The sequence below is a fragment of the Protomyctophum parallelum genome (genome assembly GCF_964188405.1).
Source record: "Protomyctophum parallelum genome assembly, chromosome: 20".
In the NCBI taxonomy this organism is placed as follows: Eukaryota; Metazoa; Chordata; class Actinopteri; order Myctophiformes; family Myctophidae; genus Protomyctophum; species Protomyctophum parallelum.
Window position 1 is genome coordinate 17,567,651 of NC_139718.1, and position 25,505 is coordinate 17,593,155.

At 44.5% G+C, this 25,505-nt stretch overlaps 1 protein-coding gene across 1 annotated transcript in view; it reads right to left on the reverse strand.

Annotated features, from left to right (window-relative positions):
* Window positions 1–2,350: 2,350 nt before the first annotated feature.
* Window positions 2,351–25,505, reverse strand: part of tiam2a (TIAM Rac1 associated GEF 2a) — an 80,794-nt gene continuing 57,639 nt past the window's right edge. The window contains 16 exon segments of the mRNA XM_083792417.1: window positions 2,351–4,566; window positions 5,354–5,490; window positions 6,806–6,893; window positions 7,135–7,243; window positions 8,093–8,148; window positions 9,813–9,921; window positions 12,408–12,526; window positions 13,341–13,520; window positions 18,354–18,462; window positions 19,587–19,712; window positions 21,446–21,451; window positions 21,453–21,515; window positions 23,786–23,812; window positions 23,814–23,860; window positions 23,863–23,969; window positions 23,971–24,032. Coding sequence (XP_083648543.1) covers window positions 3,797–4,566; window positions 5,354–5,490; window positions 6,806–6,893; window positions 7,135–7,243; window positions 8,093–8,148; window positions 9,813–9,921; window positions 12,408–12,526; window positions 13,341–13,520; window positions 18,354–18,462; window positions 19,587–19,712; window positions 21,446–21,451; window positions 21,453–21,515; window positions 23,786–23,812; window positions 23,814–23,860; window positions 23,863–23,969; window positions 23,971–24,032 — 2,115 coding nt within the window. The 3' untranslated portion in view covers window positions 2,351–3,796.

A 25,505-nucleotide genomic window follows, 5' to 3' on the forward strand; every position in this document is an offset into this window, starting at 1 on the left:
AACTCTGGATTTTACTCTTCAGCCACATATGCATGAGAAATGCAGTTGAGAACATTACATACATTTTGAGTCAGTACGTTTTTGTTGAAAATTATTTTACTCATAAATTGGAGTTGTTTGACATCTTCAATAGTATTGTTTCTTTTAGTTTTAATATTGAGTCATGTTTGAGTTTTGAACCTATCACTTTTGGTTTATATACCTTTGTTTTTATACTTATGCCACAAAGGCATGGAAGATGCCTCTGATAACCATACACTTAACCTTTCCCCCAATTACCCAGGTGTAAGTAGTCACTGATTAGCCCCTCCCCTATAAAGCCTACTGGCCATGCTAGCTTTCCTGTTTGGTCTTTCTTTGTTTGCACTGCCTGAGCAAAGTAGGAAACTGCTTGTAATTGCTTTAGCACTTTTTGAGTTTAGGCCATTGATTTTATTTTGGACTTAATGGTCCTAATGTATGTTTATCAGGCGTCCTCTCTCTAAGCATCAGTGTTGATGACCAAATGTGCAGAAATTTTGCCTTTGTGATCTGTACCTTCATATTGTGGTTCTAACAGAGTTCTACTTATAGGCTTGTCTACTGTGTCATACTACTATTTCATCAACAGTGTGGTTACCTTAGCACTTTTAATGGATTCCCAAGATGGAATACCATCAAGTTGAATTTACTGAGCTGTTCTTACTCTGCTATGGCTACATATACAATTAGTACTGTTCTTACCCAAAATTGTTGTTTGTTTTTGTATTGAATTGTTTGGTGTTTGTTGCAATAAATACATGAAATGGAATTTGTTGGATTCAATTTAAATAATGTATCCTTGAGTCACTAGCTCAAAACAGAATGCAGTTCACAAGTATGGAGCTCAGCCTATAATTTATTTGATTGACATGCTGCATGCCATCAGTGTATAAAGTGGTATTTCGCTTTTGATAAACAAGCTACAGTGCATTTGTTCTCACTTTAAAGTAAAAGTCTAAAGTGAGAGCAATAAAATTTACTTGATTTGTGATCATCATAAACTAATACATTAATGACATTTTAATGACATTACTTAGGCTGAAACAATGTTCTAACTGATGGTTTTAAGCAATAACCTAAATCTCAGTTGAACCCTGATCATCAGAGGGTGTATCTAGCAGATTCCTAGATTTGAGTCATTCTGTCAGGGGTCATTCTGTGGATTTTCATCTTTTGACACGTCACCTCTTCCTTCAACCTTAAATACAACCTTCAAAATCGTATTAGTGTGTTGGAGTTGTAACCAAATTGACCCTTATAGATCTTTAACTCTTGAAATGGACCCGTAGTCCCGTACAATTTAATTTTATGCTCTCAAAAGTTAATTATTGTAAAACATACATGCATTACTTAATTTACAAGTCTACATACACAACTATTAGAGAATGTAGAAGAATTGTTATTGAACGTTTGCCTGATATCTCTCTTATGGTACCACATCAATGCAGCATGGAATTGTGGACACAATCTTATCCAACAATAACAAATTATTCTAAAAAGTCTTGAGAGGATAAATCTCATCAAATGGTGGTCCGTGGCTCAAATGCTGAATAAATAATTGATCTTTATATAAAAAGAAAAAAACACTGTTGTATTATAGAACATGTCACAGCTGACATTCAGAAGGTGGTGTTTTGATCCATCAGGTCTCTTCAAGCTCCGGCCCTCATGTCATATTCAGAATCATAATGGTAAAAGTCGTCACCATCATAGGTGAAAAAACTGTGCTCAAGACATCACTCACAAATGAAAAAAAAAACAACCTTTATTTATAAAACAAAGATCCATAACAAAAGGGGCATTCACATTCATTGGTATGCTAGCATTAACCCATTCTGACCGGGCACCCATTTTGGTGTCGGCATCATGTTATGCTTTAGCTATTTAAAAATAGCAGATCTACAAGCTCATATCGCGCCACCGAGTGGCGCGATACGAGCTTGTAGGTCTGCTATTTTTTTTAAATCGAAGAGCGACTGACATTTTTAGAATCTGATCTCAGGTCAGAATGGGTTCATCAGACCAGTGTGTGTCCGGCGGAAACCTCGTATGAATCTGATCTCAGGTCAGAATGGGTTAAAGGCATTGCATGTTAACCACTTTCAACCTGCCATCCTATTTTTGGGCATGTCATTACATCGACCAAAATGTTGCCACGTGTTGTGAGCTTGTAGATTTCCGCCATTTAATTTGTATGACGAAGTATAATAGGACTTTAACCCATTCTGGGCGGGCACCCATTTTGGTGTCAGCATCATGTTATGCTTTAGCTATTGAAAAATAGCAGATCTACAAGCTCATATCGCGCCACCGAGTGGCGCGATACGAGCTTGTAGGTCTGCTATTTTTTGAAAAATCGAAGAGCGACTGACATTTTTTAGAATCTGATCTCAGGTCAGAATAGGTTCTTCAGACCAGTGTGTGTCCGGCGGAAACCTCGTATGAATCTGATCTCAGGTCAGAATGGGTTAAGTGGTTCAAGTGAAAACGCTCCTGGAAAGAGAACTAATGTACTTGGTGGTTTGTCTAGCAGTACCCTCCATATTGTACAAAAATATACACCACCTGTACAAATCTGTACAATGTCAAGTAGGTAGAAGAGAATATAGAAATTGTTCAAAAGATTTACAGCATACTTAACAAAAGCTGGTATTTACAAGACACATACAAACATAAAAAAAGAGTCATTGGGCTTCAAACATTATTGCAGTTTAAAATTAAAGCATTTTATATAAAAAAGAAAAGAAAAAAAATAACTGTACAACCCAATGCATACAATGTAAATATAATCCTTGTAGACAAAGATAATTCAATAGTCTACATATAAAAGAATGTGTGGGGGGGACAGTATTGAATCTCTTTTTCTTTTTTTTTTTTTTTTTCTTTTTTAACACAAGTGGACCAAATCTTTTCAATAGTTCAAGTCTTCACCCCGAAAATGTCTTTGCTAAGATATACAAAACAAACCAGTCAATAAATAAAATAAAATAAAAACAATACAAATCATATACAAACAGCAAAGAATCTTTTCTTAAGAGGCAAACAGTGTATTTTAGTGCACAAAAATACAGCAAAAAAAAGGCAGAGCTGCGTTTTAAAGTCTCCTTCCTGTTCATTCTGTACAGGAAGCGCACAGTCAGCTCCTAGGGCAACTCCTAACCGCTTGCCACCTCATTTCCTTTCCTTTCACACCATCCTTAAATCGTAAAAATAAAGAAAATACAAAATAATCAAAATATCGGGGCCACTAATGACAAACTCCCCAGGTGACATTCTTTTCAGTTGAAAGGAAAACGATCAAAACATAATCTGGTGCTCGGTGCAAAGTGAACATATAATCCTAATAATAATAGCTGACAATGCGCTACGGGTTGTGAGCTTGTTGATCGGCTATTTTCTGAATATAAATTGAGCATGAAGGTAGAGCCACCAGGTGGGGAACACAGAGGAACATAGACAGTATGCATCAGTGCTTTGCAGATTCATTGCAGTCCTTATCGTTGGGACAGCGTCGTCTCGCCTCTCTTATTGCGTTGGGGGGGTACTCGTGGCTGTGAGCCTGTCTGCATCCATCGGATCTGACGTTTTTTGAACAACTCACATCAACAACGAGCGACTTATGAGACGAGGCACAACACCCATGAGAGCGTACAGTACACAGTACCAAGGAGAAACCGCGGGGTAACCCCTTTCCTCGGACGCAGCAGGGGCCCGGTCAGCCCTTTTGTGTTTGAGTCACGTGGTGCTTTGTTTTCTTTCTCCCGTCACCTCCGTCCTAGGAGGACGAGGAGGAGGAAGATGAGGAGGAGGAAGAGGGCTTGTTGTTGTTGTTGTTGTTATTTGGGGTGTTGTTGACGTTGTCGTAGAAACAGTCCTCGTTGACCACCGAGGTCAGACTGTGGACACTGAACTCCCTCTCCAGCAGGGCGTTGAGGTCCGACGAGGTGGCCGCGGTCACGTCCGTCTGGCTGTCCAGCGAGCGGCTGTGCCTCAGCGCCCCCTGGTCTCTCCGTCTGAAACTACCACCACCGCTGCCGACGCTGCCTTTCCTGGTGACGGCGCCGCCGTGGCTCTGCTGCGTCTGTCTGTGCCGGCTCTCCGGCGTGTCCACCTCGGCGCCCTCGGGTTGGACGCGGGGAGCCACCGCGAGCCCCATCGACGCCGCCGTAGCCGCGCCGCCCTCCTCCCCCTCGGACAGTCGCATCTGAAGGAACTGTGCCTCCACCGAGCCGTCGCCCGCATCGCCCCCCACTCCGGACTCTCTGGCGTCGCCATCGGCGAACTCGTAGTCGTCCTCGTCGCTCGCCACGCCATCGGACTCCTTGGCGGAGGAGGAGGAGCAGCGAGGTTTAGAGGAGGAGGAGTCGTGGCCGGGGGGGAGGTGGTGTTGGTGCAGGAGGTGGTGCTGGGGGTCCGACAGGTGGCTGGGGGTCCCGCTGCTCAGGCTGCATTCGTCCGAGTCGAGCCCCAGTTTGAGGGTCCCGGGCTGGGCGGCCGGCAGGTCCAGGAGGGGCTGCTTGCAGAGCCAGGCGGCCCTGGTGGAACCTGGCGGGGGGGAATGGGAGATTGTTATCTCGGTATCGTCGCTCCATATGGAAACCTTGCATCTCTTTGTCCTAAATTGATGTCCTACACTTTGTCGTACGAGCCTGTCGCACAAAGTGGCAAACACGTTGCTGATCTACGAGCTCACAACGTGTCGCATGATCACAAAACGTGATCGGTACATCGGAATGATTTAACCGAGGGGAAATTGAGCCTAAAAGGCAAACAGAAATACAAATTGTAACGTTCCAATGATTAATGCAAAAAACACAATTAAATCGTTAATCACAATTATGTGTGTGTAATTAATTGTCAACCTAAATTTGTAATTGTGACAGCCCTAGTATTGGATATACAAGGTTTCTGGCCAGTCGTTACGATATGCTCCTCTAGCACGTTATCTCCAAGAACCCGAAATGCTCTGCCAGATATGATGGTGTACATGCAGGCTTACATTTACACACTTTATGCAATGTTTGCAAAGCCATAAATCCTCTTATAGAAGGCCAAATGCGTGGCGGTTTGGGTAAAAAGCAGATATACAGTACAAGCACTTCTTGAGCGCTATGAGCATGTAGATCTGCAATCTTTAATTTGATTTGGATGATTTGATTCGTGAACATTTGCTGGTTGAAAACCACTGCACTATACAATGCCAGGTCAATAATGACATCTAAATGACATTGTTTTGCCTTTGCACACGCCTGTAAGGTCGTCCAGGCTAGGGCAGGTGCTAATGGGCCTCAGCCAGGTCTCAGTGGGTTTAAAGCAGAGTGCAGAGACTCACCTATCTTGGCGGAGGCGGGCATGGTGTGGCGGAGGGGGGTCAGCCGCTCCCTGCAGCCCCCTCCCATGTTCCTCCTCACGTTCTCCCTCAGGACGGAGCGGAGCACCTTGATGACGCTGACCTTGGACTCCACCACGCTGCAAGGACACACACGGACACACACAGCAAAAATCACACGACTGAGACATTTTGTATGGCCGAGTCCTAATGTGTGCGATTTGTGGAACATTGGAACAAATGCTGCTGTCCTTAAAAGATTAGATAAATGTATTGAATGTTTCCTAAAACGAGTAGTTGACTCCCCCAAAAATATATATACTTATTTTCTATTCAAAAAATGTACACACCCCGTGAAGCTTTGAATTCATGGAGAGGTTTTTGTCACATTCCTGAGCTCCTGAGGCATAATGTGATGACCAGGTCATCGGTCAATAGGAGAGTCAGCAAATTATCGCAGTTTTAAATTAGTATCGACTATTATTAGTAGCTTACTTAATGCAGTATCTATTTTTTGAGGGGCGCTAGCCCCTCCTATATGCAGCTATTAGTGTAGACTTTCGTCTTACACAAACATTAAATTCCCATTTTACATAATATGTGTCGTACAAATAGACATGTTACGTCATGACGACGATAAGAGCGCCCCTCACTTCACACGGGTGTGATTTTATAAATGATTTTGCTAGGAATATGAATATACATGGCCACCTCGGGCACCACCTGTTCTGTAACCTTGAACAAGGACATTTAATATTTCATAACCCTGGCATAATTTATTCATTCACGAAGCTGATCAACACTCATTTATGTGTTGACAGCAACGGAGTCATTGTTGTTTTCCATCGTCTCTGTCGGGTGGGAAACCTCACATGTCCAAAACTGTAACTTTTCGAGATTCAAACTCAAAAGATATACAAGCTCAGTTGTGGAACTTGTGGATCTGCTACTTTTGATGCTGCAGTGTGATCAAGCAGGGTGCTAATTTACAGGGGGCGAAAAACCCACAAGATAAGAGGTTTCTATGCTGTAGAAGCCTCTTATCTTAACTTTTTGTGGGGTTCCCCCCCCCCCCCCCCCGTGTGTGTGTGTGTGTGTGTGTGTGTGTGTGTGTGTGCATAAGGAAGAGCAGTGAGGTAGATATGTTGTGTCTGACCTGCTACTCTAGTGTTGATTTTGACAGCAAATTTTTATTTAGTTTCAATTTAGTTTTAGCCGATCTACAAGCTCACAACGCAACAAAGCATAAAACTACCTGTCTTTTAGTTCTACTGGATCTCTTCCCCACTAGTCTCTCCCCAACATTTTAGTCTATATATTTGTTGACAAAATCCCCAATAGATTTTGTCTTAGTTTTAGTCATCGCAGCTTATTTCGTTTTCGTCGGTGGAAAACGTTAAGTCAGTTGAACAGTCTTCTATCGTAGTTTTAGTCGACGCAATTAATCAACGCTACCTGCTGCACAGCTGGAAGACTGTCTCGGGTCTGCCCTCCACTTCAGACTTGGTGTGAACCAGCTCCCAGACGCTGCTGCTCTCTGTGCCTGCACCCCCACAACACGACAAGGGACAATATATGGATGATGGATTCAAAGGAGAGAGAGAGGGGGGGGGGGGGGGGGGTGTTGACGCCGACAGGGCTGTGTGGGCTTATGAGCTCCTGCTTTAGTGTGTGTGTGTGAGAGAGTGAGAGAACAAAATAATGTATTATGTGAGTGATGTCATGGTGTGTGTGTGTGTGTATGCGTTTATATAGGGAAAATGCCACGCCGTGGTTCCTCTCACCTGCAGCATTTCCCAATCGGACCTGCAGCGCCGAGAGGGGGATGAGCCAGCGGAACTTGAACGGGTCCAGCTCTCCTCCTCCGTGGGAGAGAGCCGAGCGAGGATTATTCTGTATGTGACACACACACACACACACACACACACACACACACACACACACACACACACACACACACACACACACACACACACACACACACACACACACACACACACACACACACACACACACACACACACACACACACACACACACACACACACACACACACACACACACACACACACCAGAGAGAGAGAGATGTTAAACATTCCATTAAAAGGCATAGGAATAGATAGCATGTTATTTAGACAGATTGCCAGGTCATTTGTAGACCTGGCATCCTACTGGCCACTGGTTCCCAAACACTGGGTCGGGACCCATTTGTGGGTCGCAGACACATTCTTATGGGTCCCCTTAGAATAGATTGTGTTTCCTACATTTGGTTTTATTATTTCAAAACATTTTGGTAAAAACATTCCCAAAAAAAAGCAAAACCTTTCATGAATTAATAACAAAATCCAAAGATTATTTTCAGTAATAATATGATTATCATCAACAAATATTTAAGAAGTAATACAAATATTTTCACTAGTTTGGGTCTAGTTTGGGGCAAACATCTAATCTCTCTTTTGGGTCACAGAATAAAATGTTTGGGAACCGCGGCTATGGGGTGTATAGTTTACCGATGATACATTGGTTGATGTTTAGACCGTTTGAATGTTTAGACAGTTTGAATGTTTAGACCGATGTACTTGGTTTACCTACCGTGTGATCCTAGATTACTATCGCTATGCAGCTGATGTATTACCTTGTAATAATTTACATAATTTACATAATTGTAATTTACATTGCTGTAAATGGCTCTGGATTAAGAGTGTCTGCTAAATGCCTAAATTGTATGGAACTACAACTCACCTTCTTCTTGAGTTTGTTGCTCTCCCTGTAGACCAGGATGACTGCCTTCTTGAACACTGATGATGACAGAGAACACAGCGACCGCGTCAGCACACCCACTCAGGCAATGCTTCCCTAGACTAGAACTCACCTATGCTTTCTATGGCATAGGCGCAGCTGCGCGACATGAGACTAATTCATTAAAGCGACAGAGAGAGAGATGAGTGTGGGAGTGTGTGAGTGCGTCAATTTAACAAAGGTGCAGACGATCAGAAATCAGCAGGGAGTGATCGACGTTTGCGCTACTGTATGCCAAATTGAAGTGGACTCGGCCCCAGGATTTATTTGAGTCTCCTCCCACCCTGACCAAAAACTTGGAATTGTAGGCATTACATTTTGTTTGACTTAGTTCCACAGATACAAATAGTCCAACTTCTAGCTGGTTGTAAGCTTGTCGGCCAGTGACCTATCTCTGGCTTACAACCTACAGGGGCCCAATCTTCAGCGGCTCTGTGCGCGTGCACGAGCGAAGCCATGATGATTATTGTTACGAAGGATACGAGATGTCGCCCTGACATCACAACAATGACGTAAGAGGCGACATCGCTAGTCTATAAAAGAAGGCCTGGACAGGTTTAAGGTGGAATTAGGAATTAAGCTCTTGACATTAGTTTAGATTAATTAGCATTTAATGTGTCAAACTAGGGTTTATTCATGATTCTGAATCCATTCCAAGAATTCGTTTTGCACGAAAAATATGCCTTAGGCTAAAAACGGCCATAGCCTCTTGCCATTAATGTGCCCAAATGTGCTGACCTCATCACATTTGTGATGATGGCTATGGCTGTTTTTAGCCCAAGGAGTGTTTTCCGTGCAAAACTAATGCTTGAAATGGATTCAGAATCATGTGACATGCTACTTAAAGCATAATTAAAATTTGTGCATGGCGGGTTAAAACGAATCCGTGCTGCGGGTTAAAAATCCTCCGCAGCTTCCTGTGAGGTTAGGGTTAGGTTAGGGTTTGGGGAGGGTATCTGACTCATAGGGCTCCATTTTGTCACCGCTAAACCCCTTATCCCTAAACTTCTTTTTAGCGGTTTAGCGGTGATGAAAATGGAGCATGGTGTGTCTGACTGTGGGTATGTACAGCAGCAGTGTGAAGAGGAACACAGAGATGTGTGGGGATGGTCAAATTGGCACAATAACAAGCACATTGGGAGGGGAAAGAGGGGTACAAAAAAATAATTGGCTACTCTAAATTTAGAAAGAAAGTAAAAAGAGAATGGCCTGCTGGTCTGCCTGGTTGCCATAGCATCACTAAGGCCTGATGCAATTCAAAAGACAAATAGGCGCTTTAGGAAGAAAATTAGAGGGGGGGGGGGGGGGGCAACTCAAACTGCCTGCAGGCGGACTTTTAAGTCCCCAGCTGGGCTGCGGCTACACACTTGTCTCAGTGCCACCCCAGAACCAATCCTGATTAGCAACCCAATATTTGTTGGCTGTTGATTACATTTTAATAAGACATCTGCAGGTGACACTGAAGCTCATTTAAACCGTGTCAAATGTGGTCGTCTGTGTCCAAAGGCTTTGAGGGGAACACTGTCACATGTGGGAATTTGATGCGAGTGCCAGTGGGAGACTGTTGGCTGCCAGCAGCAGGGGAGGGGGGGGGGGACTCATTTTCCCAGAATGCAACGCGGCAGCCCAGTGGTGGTGACAGACAGACAGTATGTGGACTCACCAAACACAGTCAACTCTGGATCTTTTCTCATGCGGCCCAGAGACGGATGGGGGTTGAGCCAGACCACGGAGGAATGCATGAGAAACTCTCCCATAGAGATCTCTGTGACCTGACATGGAATATAAATAGACAAGTTAAGTCACTCAGCCTTCAAGTCAAGTCACATTTATATATATACATAGCACATTTCATACAACAAGTGACTCAATGTGCTGCAAAAATGCCGACATATGTTTGTAAATCAGCTATTTTGTTTGTCAGTAATTTCTTTCTATATTTAAGTTATTTGTCATATCTGATGTGTGCAGATTTTGATCATGAAGCCTCAATTAAATCGCAGGAAAATCAAATCGCAATTATTTGTATGGCAATTAATCGTCAACTTAATTTTTTTGAAACAGCCCTAACCATACCAAAAATTTCTAACCTGAGCCAGATGCAAGTATCCCATACAATACAATACATCTCATTTATAAAGCACATTTAAAACGAAGAAAATGAAAAATACTAAAATACAAAAGGGCAAAAAAACAACAAAACATAATAACAGGGCAACATGAAGACATATTGCAGTGGAAACAGCAATTTTTAATCAGCATGTTGGAACGCCAGGGAGTACAAGTGAGTTTTCAGACAGGATTTAAACACAGGCAAGGTTTGAGAAGCTCTAACATGAGTGTGTGGGGCGCTGCAACAGAAAATACCCCATCCCCTCGGGATTTCAGCTTTGAGTTAGGGATCTTAAGTGACTGGTCAGTCGACCTCAGGGCCCTTGTAGATTATTTTGGATGTGTACAATGGTACCAATGCCAACCCATTTAAAGGAGAATTCCATACTAAAAGGCATTCTTACCTTTATTTGTAGTTGTTACGTCCCCACCAAAGAGGTCAAGGTGTTATTTTGTGCAAAAGCTCCTTATTGGGTATTTCCCCTACCATAAGCCCTAAATGAATTGCATTGAATTGAATGGGAATTGAATGGGGCTATGGGGTGTTGTGCTAATTCTCTTATTTCCATCATTTCTCATAATTATATATTTTTTGTATATATCCTCTCTTCATAATGTAAATAATATCCCAAGCGGCACACTTTATAACTTATTTCGATAGAAATAAGCGAATTAGCACAACACCCCATAGCCCCATTCAATTCAATGCAATTCATTGAGGGCTTATGGTAGGGGAAATAGCCAATAAGGAGTTTTTGCACAAAAAAAACACCTGGTCCTCTTTGGTGGGGATGTAACAACTACAAAGAAAGGTAAGAAAGCCTTCTAGCATGGAATTCTCCTTTAAAGACTTAAAAATCACGCCCGCGTGAAGTGAGGGGTGCTAATATATTGAAGTCTAACGCATGTTGATTAGGTGATGTAACATTAAATTCTCTTTAGATGACGTAAATGTTCCCTTCATTGTCAATGGCGTTTTTAAAACAAACATTGAACTAAAGACAAACATTAAACCTGTATATAAAGTAGGAGGGGCTAGCGCCCCTCAAATAACAATAAATGATGTCATAATGTGTCAGGTGAAACCGTTGTCCCCCTTTTTGTCTTTGTTTTCCCCCCAAAATTATTATTATTATTATTTTATTATAATGTGTATGTTTCTGTGTCGCAACGTCGCGGCCGTTGCGGTGCATGCCGCTTTGTGTTTACATACTTTTAGTCTTCAATTTCCGGGTTTACACAAACGCTCAAAGTTGGACATTGGAGGGGCTAGAGCACCCCTCAAAAACCAACATTAAAATCTTAAACTAGATTCTGTAACGCACACAGGGAGCCTGTGTAGGGAGGCGAGAATCGGGGATATGTGACCATACTTCCGTGCCCCTGTTAAGAGGCGAGCGGCCAGCGTTTTGGACGACTGGTAGTCGTGAAGTAATAATCATCGACCCATGCCTGATCAATAGATTGTTTGAAGAGTGTGTGAATTATGCAACAACCATACATACAAGTGATTATACAGTCATTACTGCATGTGTTATGTGTAAAGTAAAGCTCTTTGTGACATACATATTCATCATCCCTCTCCACCTCGTCTTTTTTTAAATCATACACAGACCACATTCAGGCTCAGGGACTTTGAATATCAATGGAGCAGAGAGAGCCCCGCCTGCTAAACTAAATATTCCATCAATTCAACATTTAAATACATATTGGTTCCCTGGGGGGCAGTGCAGTAGAAAGTGTAAACAGGATAATGAGTCAGGCAGCTTTGACTTTGAGGTGCTGATATACACCACGAGAAGCAACCTCTTTGGTTTGAAGCAGGTTTAACACACACACACACACACACAGTGCCAAATATCATCAGATACAGAAAATACAGTTTAAAACACAGCTGTCTGTTTGTCTGTCTGTTTTGTCATCTGAAATGTTTTTAGTCTAGTTTTTAATTGAGACTAGATATAAGATTTTAGTCAACTAAAACTACAGTTGATTGACGGCGACATTTGTGTCTTCATGGCTCTGTTCACGCCGATGTAAACAACGCCACAAGCGTTTGTTCCCGCTAACCGAAGACCCCCCATGAAAACGAGATTGCATTGAACGAGGTTATTTATTTATGCTGTTAATTCTGTGTCATTATTACCTCTTTTTCGTGGCCGGTCTGCTCAGCAACCAGCTGGTCGAACACCGTCCCGTATTCCTCGTAGATCTTCTGCATGTCGTTTATATGGCTGGCCACCTTCTCCATAGCCCTCTGGGCCTCTGTAGAACACACACACACACACACGGCTTAACACATGACACATTCTCCATGGCCCTCTGTAGCACGCGCTCTCTCTCTCCTACAAAGATGAATTGTAGTTTATTAGCTTGTCTGACACCTTGATGAGACTGCAGTTACTGCTCATAGACTAGACTACAGCCAGAATGGTCATCGCAGCGAGAGGCAAGCATGGCATGCAGCACCGGTCAGGGGAAAATAAATAAATAGACCAGTCATCACCCAATAGTGTGGGGACATTCAGACCCCCCCCCCCCCCACTCTGGCTCTGGCTCTGACACACACACACACACACACACACACACACACACACACACACACACACACACACACACACACACACACACACACACACACACACACACATCTCAAGGGGATATCCTTTTCTCAATAAAGGATCATATATATATATATATATATATATATATATATATATATATATATACGCAGTTTTACACATGATACATAACACCTTCTCCATGGCTCTCTGTAGCACACAAACACACACATGGTTTAACACCATTTAATTTGGTTAAAAGGGTGTCACATCAAAAACTGCTGTTTTGTAAAGATCGGTTTGCTGTCCCTGTGTGCACGTGTGTGTGTGTGTGTGTGTGTGTGTGTGTAATCCAAATGAGTGAAGTCCTACCGGTGAGGTGGTAGAGTAGCGTGTGTGTACCAGTGAGGTGGTAGAGAGTGTGTGTGTGTGTGTGTGTGTGTGTGTGTGTGTGTGTGCGCGCGTGCGTGTGTACCAGTGAGGTGGTAGAGTGTGTGTGTGTGTGTGTGTGTGTGTACCAGTGAGGTGGTAGTGCTCCTCGCTCTCCTCGTCAGTGAGCACCACCAGGCCCTGCAGCAGCAGAGGGTACTTCAGGACCCTCTGGACGGGCTTGATCAGGTAGGACTCCAGCGTGGACGAGTGCTGCTTGGTGGGGTTCCTGGCCTCCAGGAACTGCTTGAAGGCCCGGTCCGTCTTGGCTGATGATGAAAAGTTACTCAAGTTATCAATACACTGCAATGTAAGAACTATACTCCGTTACCGTTAAGTGAAAGTCCCGAATTCAAAATGTACTTGAGTGAAAGTGCAAAAGTATTGGTAACATCAAAATGTACTTAAAAGTACGAAGACTGGAAAGTACTCAATATGTAGAATATCCCATTTGAAGTTTTCAAATATATACAAAAATATTTTGAAACTAGAAAGGTCGCAATCTTTCAAAATTGCAAAGTGTGGTTGCCACAGTCGCTTACATAGGCCCCTCCCACTAATATTGCACACGATTCCCGATGAAGCCGGTCATTTTGACATATGGCTTGAGTGTGTGCGGAAAAAACTGTGGGAGGAGTAGTGCGGCAAAGTATCGCTCATTTACAATAACAATAGTCTGGTTGCCCTGTTAGGGCAACCACACTAAATAGCAGATCTACAAGCTTGTAGATAGGCAATTTCCAAATGGCTGAAATGTATATAGGGCTGAAGTGGTTATTGTATGTTTAGGATTTTTTTGTATAATCCTTATATCCTTATAAAATATTTGTGTGTGTGTGTGTGTGTGTGTGTGTGTGTGTGTGTGTGTGTGTGTGTGTGTGTGTGTGTGTGTGTGCAGCAGCCGTAGTAGTGCAACACACAGCTGGTCACCACCAGTAGAGGGGAGTGTGTGCTTCTCCTCTCACCACTGCATGCAACACAAGGCAAACATGACGGTATAGTCGTTGGAAACCAGAAACCTCTTATCTCCATATTCTAACTTTGCTTGTGTTCTGCTAGCATCGATTTGGTGAAAGCTGAGCATATAGCACAGGCCTGGTGTGAGAGCATGTAATATCTCAAATGTGTACAAAATCAGCGACGCTGTGTGTGTGTGTGTGTGTGTGTGTGTGTGTGTGTGTGTGTGTGTGTGTGTGTGTGTGTGTGCGCGCGTGTGTGCGTATGTGCACCGCTCCAAAATGTACAATATAACACTGACAGTATGATCCATGTAGAACCTAGACCGTCTAAAGACTGTATCTTTCTGTAAAGGTGATGACATTTTGCATCCCACCCCTCCACTTTCATCTCCACAGGCTGAGAAGAGCCATTAAAGGTATTCATTATGGCATTAATTATAGCCCTCGCGGCACACAGACAGGCAGCCTCACTGACACCTCCCAGAGTAATTGGCAGGCAATTAACGGAGTTGACAAGTAAACATTGGGGAATCACATATTATGGGCACAGGGGTGTGAAGGGAGTCGAGAAGAAGAAGAAGCAGTGATTTGGGTGGCTGGTGTGTGTGGAGAATTATTTCACCGTTGTTGACAAAGGCCTGTGTATGAAGTTGGATGTTCTAAGGATCAGCGGTTATGTTGGGCACCATGTTGCCGACTATTGCTGTGTGACGCTAGACTCTAAGTTGGCTGAACTCTGTAATTAATGCACTATTTCTATCAACTGTAATACTATGCTTGGTGAATCTCTGTGGTCTGACGCTGGTGTTTAAAAGACAATGCTAGTCCTATGTATGACATGTGCAGAGGAAGACAACACTAGTCCTATGTATGACATGTGCAGAGGAAGACAACACTAGTCCTATGTATGACATGTGCAGAGGAAGACAACACTAGTCCTATGTATGACATGTGTAGAGGAAGACAACACTAGTCCTATGTATGACATGTGCAGAGGAAGACAACACTAGTCCTATGTATGACATGTGCAGAGGAAGACAACACTAGTCCTATGTATGACATGTGTAGAGGAAGACAACACTAGTCCTATGTATGACATGTGCAGAGGAAGACAACACTAGTCCTATGTATGACATGTGCAGAGGAAGACAACACTAGTCCTATGTATGACATGTGCAGAGGAAGACAACACTAGTCCTATGTATGACATGTGCAGAGGAAGACAACACTAGTCCTATGTATGACATGTGCAGAGGAAGACAACACTAGTCCTATGTATGACATGTGCAGAGGAAGACAACACTAGTCCTATGTATGACATGTGTAGAGGAAGACAACACTAGTCCTATGTATGACATGTGCAGAGGAAGACAACACTAGTCCTATGTATGACATGTGCAGAGGAAGACAACACTAGTCCTATGTATGACATGTGCAGAGGAAGACAACACTAGTCCTATGTATGACATGTGCAGAGGAAGACAACACTAGTCCTATGTATGACATGTGCAGAGGAAGACAACACTAGTCCTATGTATGACATGTGTAGAGGAAGACAACACTAGTCCTATGTATGACATGTGCAGAGGAAGACAACACTAGTCCTATGTATGACATGTGCAGAGGAAGACAACACTAGTCCTATGTATGACATGTGCAGAGGAAGATAATACTAGTCCTATTTATGTGCAGAGGAAGATAATACTAGTCCTATTTATGTGTAGAGGAATATGGTGACAAGTTACAACAACATACAAAATACTGAGAGACTACTGTAATACACTGTGGAGTAAATACATTAAATAAGAAAGACTAAACTAAAAAAATGCTATGATGTTATAAATAAATTAAGTGAAGTTTGATCACAGCAGCATAAAAAGTGGCACTGTATTATGGTGTTATATACTGCACCGGTACCACAATAAAAAGAGGAATAAAAAGAAAAGGGTCATACCACTGTGTCCTATTTAATTGTCTTATTGAGTTCAACATCATTTTCCTTTTGGAGATATCTGGGAGCCATTTTGTGCTGATGAGTCACAGTGCTGCACCTCCAGCAACAACACACATCCATGAACATTGCACAGATGATAAAATCCAGCACGCTGTTCTGCTGAAGTGATGCTTCCCTAATAAGTTGCTCTAGTCTAGTTTCACCTACTCCGTCTTTAACACATTGAAACCTGGAAAGGAATCAGTGCCACTTTAGATTTTTTGTGCGAGTCACGATAAAAAAGAAGAAGCTCAAAGCACGTCACTTTGTGCCACACTATGAGCTTATAGATCTTCTAAGAAGAAGAATCTTACAAATTGGCACAAATCTTTGAATACGTAATGTTTTTTTAAAGCGAACATTGTTTTACTCAAATCTTTGCTTCTAGGGGACCCTGGTACACAATATTTTGAGATTTTTTAGGGTCCTTGACATGAAAAGGGTTTGGTTCAGAAAACTGTTTTACTGATTTAGAAGACAACTTTAGAATGGTCCTCATTGCATTAAAGAGGAGCAGGAAGCCTGCATTATAGCATCCTGTACTATCTCCCAATGTCAGAGGCTGGCCATGACATTTTTTCTTTATGTCAGTTTAGTTTAGTTATTGTCGTTGCCCTTTCAAAAATATAAACAAGCTCCGCGTTCCGAGAGAAGGAGAATTACAAGCGATCCATAATAAATCAACACTGCAGCAGCGCTGTGCGTTCCCCCCGTTCTTCTCGGGGGGCTTTGATCAAAGAGTTGCCAGTTTACTTCAACGCAGCCCCATTAAAACGCCATCCGAGCGCCCTTCCCTCCTGAGGAAATCCCCACGCAATCCGTGTAATGGAACGGCTTTAAGAGGCACAGGAGGGCACTTTGCCCGTCGCCGAGCGTGGGCGGGGAAGGCCAATCTCCTTCCACTTTTCCCGCTGTTGTGTTTGGGCAGCTTCCCATAACGGCGCTTGCAAGGCGAGGCGTCTTAGCGGCGGCATAAATCAACGTAAATGTTTATACTCTGTCACACACACGCTCGCCGAAGGAGACACGAGGAATTATTAGCGCTCCTGTCGCAGGTCCCCGGCCGTGCTCTTGGTGGGGATCAGGCAGCCCTGAACTGATGTAGAAGTGACAGAATCCGCTTTTTTGAATGTAATTTACCAGATATAATTGCTTAACGAAGAACGTTAATCCACAATGAAAACAGCCTAAATGAGCACAAAGTCTTGAGGTGAGTCGTCATAAAGTAGAACAGTGCTACTCAACTTAGCCACTCAATGATTAATTCTGACATCAGGCCATATCACTTTCTCATGGAACAAACAATACCTACAATCTTGTTCAAAAACAATGAAAAGAACTATTTATATTTGTATTGGTATGACGATGACAGGCCGCAGATACACTAAGCAGGGGCCGCATGCGGCCCTCGGGCCGCGGGTTGAGCAGCACTGCTGTAGAAGCTGGAAGCGACAGCGACACAATGATGTAACGGAGATGCAACCATGATGGCTGCATCATGGCTGCGTCCATCGTGATCGATACGGCCGTCAATTAAAGTGACGGACGGGCTCTCCTCTGAGGTCAGACACAATAAACATGGAGGCTCTGGAGTAGTCGCACTGGTTTTAAGGTCTGCGGAGGTAAAGTTGTTAATATTTTGTATGTATTGCTTTGCTCATAGGTTATTGCATTGTACTGCACTTTGTGACATGTGGTAGGCTATTGTGTAGCTATTGCATTTCGTCTCTTTCCAAAACTGTAACTTTTCAGGATTCAAATAAAAAAATAGCAATTGTAGCAGATCTACAAGCTCCAAGCGCGGATGCTACTTTACCATATAATCAATTGTTTTACATTGGGTTTTATTAGACTGTCTTGTAAAATGTTTTCATATTGCTTAATGTATTTCATCATGTGTGGAAGAGTAGCTGCTGCTAAGGTGGTAGCTAATGGGGATCCAAATAAACAACAACAAACAATAAGAAGGGCATCAAATGTACGAGAAAATAAATGACAAAAAGTAAAAACATGGAGATGTAGAGGTTTCTGCCCGGCAGCAACGAGACTTAGTCTGTAGCTCACCGTGGGCGGTATACATCTGTGTGTGTGTGTGTGTGCGTGCGTGCACGTGTGTGTGTGTGTGTGTGTGTGTGTGCGTTTCACAATACCTCTCTCCAGTACTTTCTGCACTTTGATGTGATTGGCACAGAAGCCGCTGTAGAGCTTGAAGTGGTCGGCATAGTAGAGGAACGATCCCCCCAGAGAGAACAACAGCTTCTGTTAAAGAGACCAGACGAGAAGTCAGTGTGTGAGTGTGAGTGTGTGTGTGTGTGTGTGTGTGTGTGTGTGTGTGTGTGTGTGTGTGTGTGTGTGTGTGTGTGTGTGTGTGTGTGTGTGTGTGTGTGTCTGTGTGTGTGTGTGTGTGTGTGTGTGTGTGTGTGTGTGTGTGTGTGTGTGTGTGTCTGTGTGTGTGTGATCGACCCCAACACCTCTCGACCCCAACACCTCCCTCTCTGGGGAAGCTATTCAGACAGTGGTGGACAAAAGTACTCAAATGTTGTACTTAAGTAAAAGCATCAATACTGCAATGCAGAAATACTACTAAATGTATACAGGGCTGAAGTTGTTAATGTATGATTTGTAATAATAATCAAAATCTACAAAGTTTTCAAAATAAATGTAGCGGAGAAAATGTATAATATTTGCTTCTGAGATGTAGTGGAATAGAAGTAAAAGTAATTGGAGACGGAAATACTCCAGTAAAGTGCAAACACCTAAAAATGGTACATTCTCTCTCTCCCTCTCTCTCCCTCTCTCTCCCTCTCTCTCTCTCTCTCTCTCTCTCTGTCCAGTTCAAGCGGTCAACCACTGGGTTGTGTGGATCAATAGCAGCCACACACACCTTGTCATGTCTGCTTTATGAATCACACTTCAGCTATTAATAACCCAGAAGCATTGCTTTAAAACGGAAACATTGACCGATGATGCTTCTGCTGGACTACTTCAGGTCACTGGCTTTGATTGATTGATTGGACATTTTATTTCACAGTTTGTAGAATAGGTACGTTTGAAAAACGAAAGTCAATACAACACAAGTCAATACAAAAACTGCTTCTTTGAGGATGAAACCATGATAAAGCACCAATACTTGTTTACAACAGGGTCCACAATTTTCAATTCATCGTGAAAAACAGGAAATCATCATATAAAGAAATATAAATTCATGTAAGTATATTTTATGATCCACCACCATTGCTGAGTGTTTGCGGCTCGTTGTACTGTAAGTGATCATGCACCTGTTGATCTGTGATTTCAGACAGACAGATTGGAAACCGTCTACAAGTGTTTCTTTGAACAGGTGCATGTCGTGCATGCGTGCGTTGCGTGCGTGTGTGTCTCACCTTGAACTGCCCGGGGGTCTCCAGGGTGCTGAAGTTGGGCGAGGAGGCGATCCTCTCCTCCAGGGTCTGGAGGAACACCTTCTGGAACTCTAGCATCTCTGGCAGGCTGCCAAACAGGCTCTCCATCTGAGGAGAGGAGAGGAGAGGAGAGGAGAGGAGAGGAGAGGACAGGAGAGGAGAGGAGAGGACAGGAGAGGAGAGGAGAGGAGAGGGGAGGGGAGGGGAGGGGAGGGGAGGGGAGGGGAGGGGAGGGGAGGGGAGGGGAGGGGAGGGGAGGGGAGGGGAGGGGAGGGGAGGGGAGGGGCGGGGAGGGGAGGGGAGGGGAGGGGAGGGGAGGGAGAGGAGAGGAGAGGAGAGGAGAGGAGAGGAGAGGAGAGGAGAGGAGAGGAGAGGAGAGGAGAGGAGAGGAGAGGAGAGGAGAGGAGAGGAGAGGAGAGGAGAGGAGAGGAGAGGAGAGGAGAGGAGAGGAGAGGAGAGGAGAGGAGAGGAGAGGAGAGGAGAGGAGAGGAGAGGAGAGGAGAGGAGAGGAGAGGAGAGGAGAGGAGAGGAGAGGAGAGGAGAGGAGAGGAGAGGAGAGGAGAGGAGAGGAGAGGAGAGGAGAGGAGAGGAGAGGAGAGGAGAGGAGAGGAGAGGAGAGGAGAGGAGAGGAGAGGAGAGAGAGGAGAGGAGAGGAGAGGAGAGGAGAGGAGAGGAGGGAGAGGAGAGGAGAGGAGAGGAGAGGAGAGGAGAGGAGAGGAGAGGAGAGGAGAGGAGAGGAGAGGAGAGGAGAGGAGGAGAGGAGAGGAGAGGAGAGGAGAGGAGAGGAGAGGAGAGGAGAGGAGAGGAGAGGAGAGGAGAGGAGAGGAGAGGAGAGGAGAGGAGAGGAGAGGAGAGGAGAGGAGAGGAGAGGAGAGGAGAGGAGAGGAGAGGAGAGGAGAGGAGAGGAGAGATAAGACAAAGTGCAAAAGGAGCAGAAGTGATGAGTAAGAGGAAGAGGGGGACGAAGACGAGGTGGAGGAAGGTCAAGCCAGCAGACATTCGTTAAGTGTCAGACCATTACACCGTCCCTACGGTGGTTAATGTCTGATGAAGGCACTTAGGGACAAGCTAGCTGCTCTGCTGCTAACACGCACGCACACACACACACACACACACACACACACACACACACACACACACACACACACACACACATGACTCCATTAATTTGTTCAGAGCGAACACGTCCTATGGTCCCTTAATGGCCTTTTAATTTGCCCCCCAGCGGTCCGCTGGCTGCTGCAATCTTGGGAGAGAGATGTGCCGTCTCATCTTCGAGGTCACACTCGGCCATGGAGCGGTGCAGATAGAGCGGGGGAAACCACGCTAAGGGTCGTTAGCATTCTGCAGATGGAAAAAAGGGTCGTTCGGACCACGGCAATCTCTTTCTCTCTTTGTTTCGCTTGGTTGTGAATCTTTGGTCTAAACTATAGGCTCAGGTAGCGCATAAATGCAACGCTCAATGCTAACATTCGGAAGGAATAGTTAATGGAGAAGGGTGCAGTGAAAGTTAAGCAGGTTAAGGTACACTCTCTAGCGGTGTCTCCCTCAGGGCACGCAGCCCAGAGGTCTGGCCTTCAAGGACGCTGGAAGTCCAATGGAAATGTGTCACCGCTAACGAGGGACACCTGTGACACCAGTCACACCTCTAGGCAATAAACACTCAATTAAATGTTCTTGCCTCTGCTCAGCCCTGCATATACTGTTTATAAAGGGTGAGTGCGAGCACGCACGCATATTAAATCCACGAATGAATATTAATTTCCAGGGAAACAAACGTACCAGGGGTTAGAGACAGTTCATGGGCACCCAAGGGTACATGATTAATAACACGCACGTACCTCGTCCTGTGGTGAGGAAGGTCTCCTTCTGAAGGGGCGTCAGGTAGATCTCAAACAGGCAGGACAGGTCCTGCACACACACACACACACACACACACACACACACACACACGAAGGTCAGTGATGGGAAAATAAAACATTATTCGTCCCTTTAAATCCACTGTGATCATTGCTCACGTCTCACTCAGTACAACCTGTAAGCATGATGAGTCACAACCATGTTCATATCAAGGCCAAATATGTATTTGTCATTTGAGCCACAGACCCATCATTTGAGCCACAGACCATCATTTGATGATATTTTAGCCTCTCAGAACCAAAGACTTTTTGTTGCTGTTGGATAAGATTTTGTTATTTGTCACAATTCCATGCTGTATTGAGGCAAACATTGATCAAAACAACAATTCTTCTACATTCTCTTGTAATTAAGAGTAATGCAGATGTGTAACAATAAAATAATGTAACTCTTGAGAGTGTACAATTAAACCAAATTAACCCGTACGGGTCCATTTGGTTTCAGATGATCAAGATGATCAAATGTTACGCCCTCAAGAGTTAAAGATCTATATTGTTACAGTACCAACTCTCCCACCATTTAGCTGGGGACCACCTGGAATCCCCTCAGGGACCACTGGTGGTTGAGAACCACTGCACTAGCAGCAACAACTGAACCAGTCATTGTCAGTAGAAGCCAGCAGCCAGCCGCAAGCAGGTACAACGTGACACTGTGACACTAATCACTGCGTGATGCAATACAAAAAACACAAAAAATTTGTGTGTATGTGTGTGTGTGTGTGTGTGTGTGCTGCAGTGGTCAATGTGTGTTAGGCAGCTCAACAGTGACACCTAGGGTCAGTGATGATATTTCCATAGTGAAACGGACAGACAGACAGACAGAGGGACACACACAGTTGAAACAACTGTGTGTGGAGTGGCTAGCATCACTCAAAAAAATCAGTGAGGTGGCTTCAACTTTTCGGGTGGGGTTAAATGCATAACAATTGCTAATATGTTGTGCAATACAAAAGGAGTGGGGGACTGATTATTAATTATGTGACTGCAACGACGTAGCTGGTCATATTGTGGTGGTTTCTGTCGCCTCTAGTGTGAACACAGCATTGTGCTCCTGTCACCATCACCAACACTCTCACCCTCCTCCACACACACCAGCAGCAGCACGTGACCCAGAGTACAGGCTGCTGCTGGTGAGGAGATACACAGAAGAAAAGACCTGACAGAGAGGGAGGGAGAGTGACGGAGCGCTGGGCGTTCAAATGAAACAGGCATGGACAAAGAAGAGGTAGAGAGAGAGGCAGAGAGAGAGAGAGACAGAGAGACACACACCACACAGAGAGAGAGAGAGAGAGAGAGACAGAGAGACACACACCACACAGAGAGAGAGAGAGAGACAGACAGACAGACAGAGACACACAGAGAGAGAGATGCAGTTATTCTGTGTGGTTGCAGTGAATGCGTTGTGTGCATGGTGCGTGTGTGTGTGTGTGTGTGTGTGTGCCCTGGTGCACGCAGTGTGCGCGCGTGTGTGTGTGGGGCGCGGTAAGTGCAGTGTGTGTGTGTGCGGTGTGTGTATGTGTGCATGTGTGTGCGTGTGTGTGTGTGTGTGTGTGTGTGCGGTGTGTGTGTGTGTGTGTGTGTGTGCTGCAGTCAGTGTGAAGGATAATCAGACGTCCCTGACAGGCATTAAGAGGAATGAGGGGGCGGCGGTTAAGAGCAGTCGTTTAGCACGGCGGGGGAAGGAGAGGTTGCCATGGCTGATCTGAACCTACGGGCTGACTAAACGCTTACGGCTGGAGGGAGATAAACTGCAGCCAGCGTACAGACGTACAGCGTAGCCTACCTGCTGCTGTATTATTATATCACAACATAATGTTATATCATCGTCATTGACCATATTGATACACATGTCCCGCGTACCAGCACAGGTACACGTAACCAGTGGGACATGTCCCGCGTACCAGCACAGGTACACGTACCAGTGGGACATGTCCCGCGTACCAGCACAGGTACACGTACCAGTGGTTTGGAACCTCTGCTTTAACCCGTTAAGATGTGGAACGCACCTGTGGTCGCCTTAGCTTTTAACAACTTTAACCATTATTTGAAACTGTAGCTGTTGAAAAAGGCCCCCACAATTATCTGTATTTGGCCACGGACTCCCATCGCAAACTATGTTGTTCCAAGGACACCCTGGCACTCAGTGCCGTGCTATGAGCTTGTGCTATTTTCAGTAGCTAAAGTATAAAAGTTGAAGTGGTTAAACACTAAAGTGACAACGTAACAACTTAACGGACAAACTTTGCATGTAGAGCCGGACCTCACCTTGACGTAGGACTTCTCCGTGTCCACCCAGCTCTTGGATGACCTTGCGTAGCCTCTCGGTAGCGCTCATGTGCCTGGACAGTGTCTGAGGAGCGCCGAGGGGTCCCCCCCTGCCGAGGCTGACCTCTTGGCCCCCCTGCTGCTGCTGGCCCCCCGCCGCCGAATCCTTGGCGCCCTCCCATCACACCTCGGAGCCCGACGCAGAATCCTGGAAGGACTGGTACAGAGTGCACACCGTGTCCACACTCTGTGGAGGGGGTGGAGAGAGATAGAGGGACAGAGAGAGAGAGAGAGAGAATAGAAAGATAATTAAACGACGTCCTCTTTAGTATTCTCAAATGTAATGTCCTTTATAGCAAGGAGACTTAACCCATTTAAACCCCCAGCATCTGTATGGTGGGAATGATTTAGCAGAAAACAGCAGAGCGACATGCTCAGAGAGAGAGATAATGACATTTACTCAAATGTAATCTCCTTTCATAGCGAGGGGACTTAATGACAAGTCAGCACCGTCTCACCACAGACATCACAGAATCTTTCTATGTCCATATTTTAACTTGTTGCGTTTCTTCGTAAATCAACGCCCTACTTGATCATACTACAGCCAGCGTCACTCAAAGCATTAAAAAAGCGGCACGCAATTGTTTCCACCCCTGACAGAGACGATATTTATGAAACAGACTTTCACCTGGCCTCTATTTGGACATGTCATTATGAGCAAAAAGTAAAAAGAAAATAAACAAAGCCAATCCACAAGCTCACAATGTTTCACTGTTGTGTTCTTGAGAGATCAGAAAAATGCTAGTTGTCCTCAAGACGGTCATAACATTAAGTATAATATAGGGCTTTATTTTATGAACACAAAACATAAAATAAAAATAAACTATGGCGATACAAGGTTTCTGCCACACCAGCGGCAATATACACATGCACGCGTGCAGCACACACACCGCACACGCACCGCGCACACACACACGCGAGCATTAATTAAATAAGGTCTTAGCTTCTAGGCGAAACGGAGGGAGGTGGAAAGCTTTTCCTCCCTCAGTCGAACAAATCCATAACTGACTAGCAACCAGTGAGCGATGGTGGAGCTGCGTGTGCATTAAACCACCGCGTACCACATGTATACAATGCTAACGTGCATATAGGGGGAACGACGCACACACCACACACACACACACACACACACACACACACACACACACACACACACACACACACACAACACCCACACACACTCACTCTCCCCTGGGCATACGCTTAACGAGCATTATGGAGAATTACACGTGCGCTGCTGTATGCTAATTGGCCTCACATCAAAGAGGTTTCATTGTACATGTGAAAGATTAGCTCGCATACATCCCAGCAGATAGAATTAATGGCACATTCATTCATGTATTTTTGTTTTGCATGGGGCCGTGATGGGCAGACGCTATAGTGCAGCTTTGTGGATGGAAATGCGTTCCAGTGAATTTGTCACAGCAGGGGGGGTGGGGGGGGGGGGGGGGGGGGGGAGTCTTGTGTAATGATGTCAAGTTTGACTGATCTGCTCTGTGCTTCATTTATTTAGTTAAAAATCACACTACGACGAGTTATTGGATTTTAAGTTTTATCCCCGCTGCGTTGCCAGGCAGAAACCTCTTATCTCCATATTTTAACTTTTTTGTGTTTTTTGCGTAAATTACTGCCCTACTTGATCACACAAAAGCATCAACTG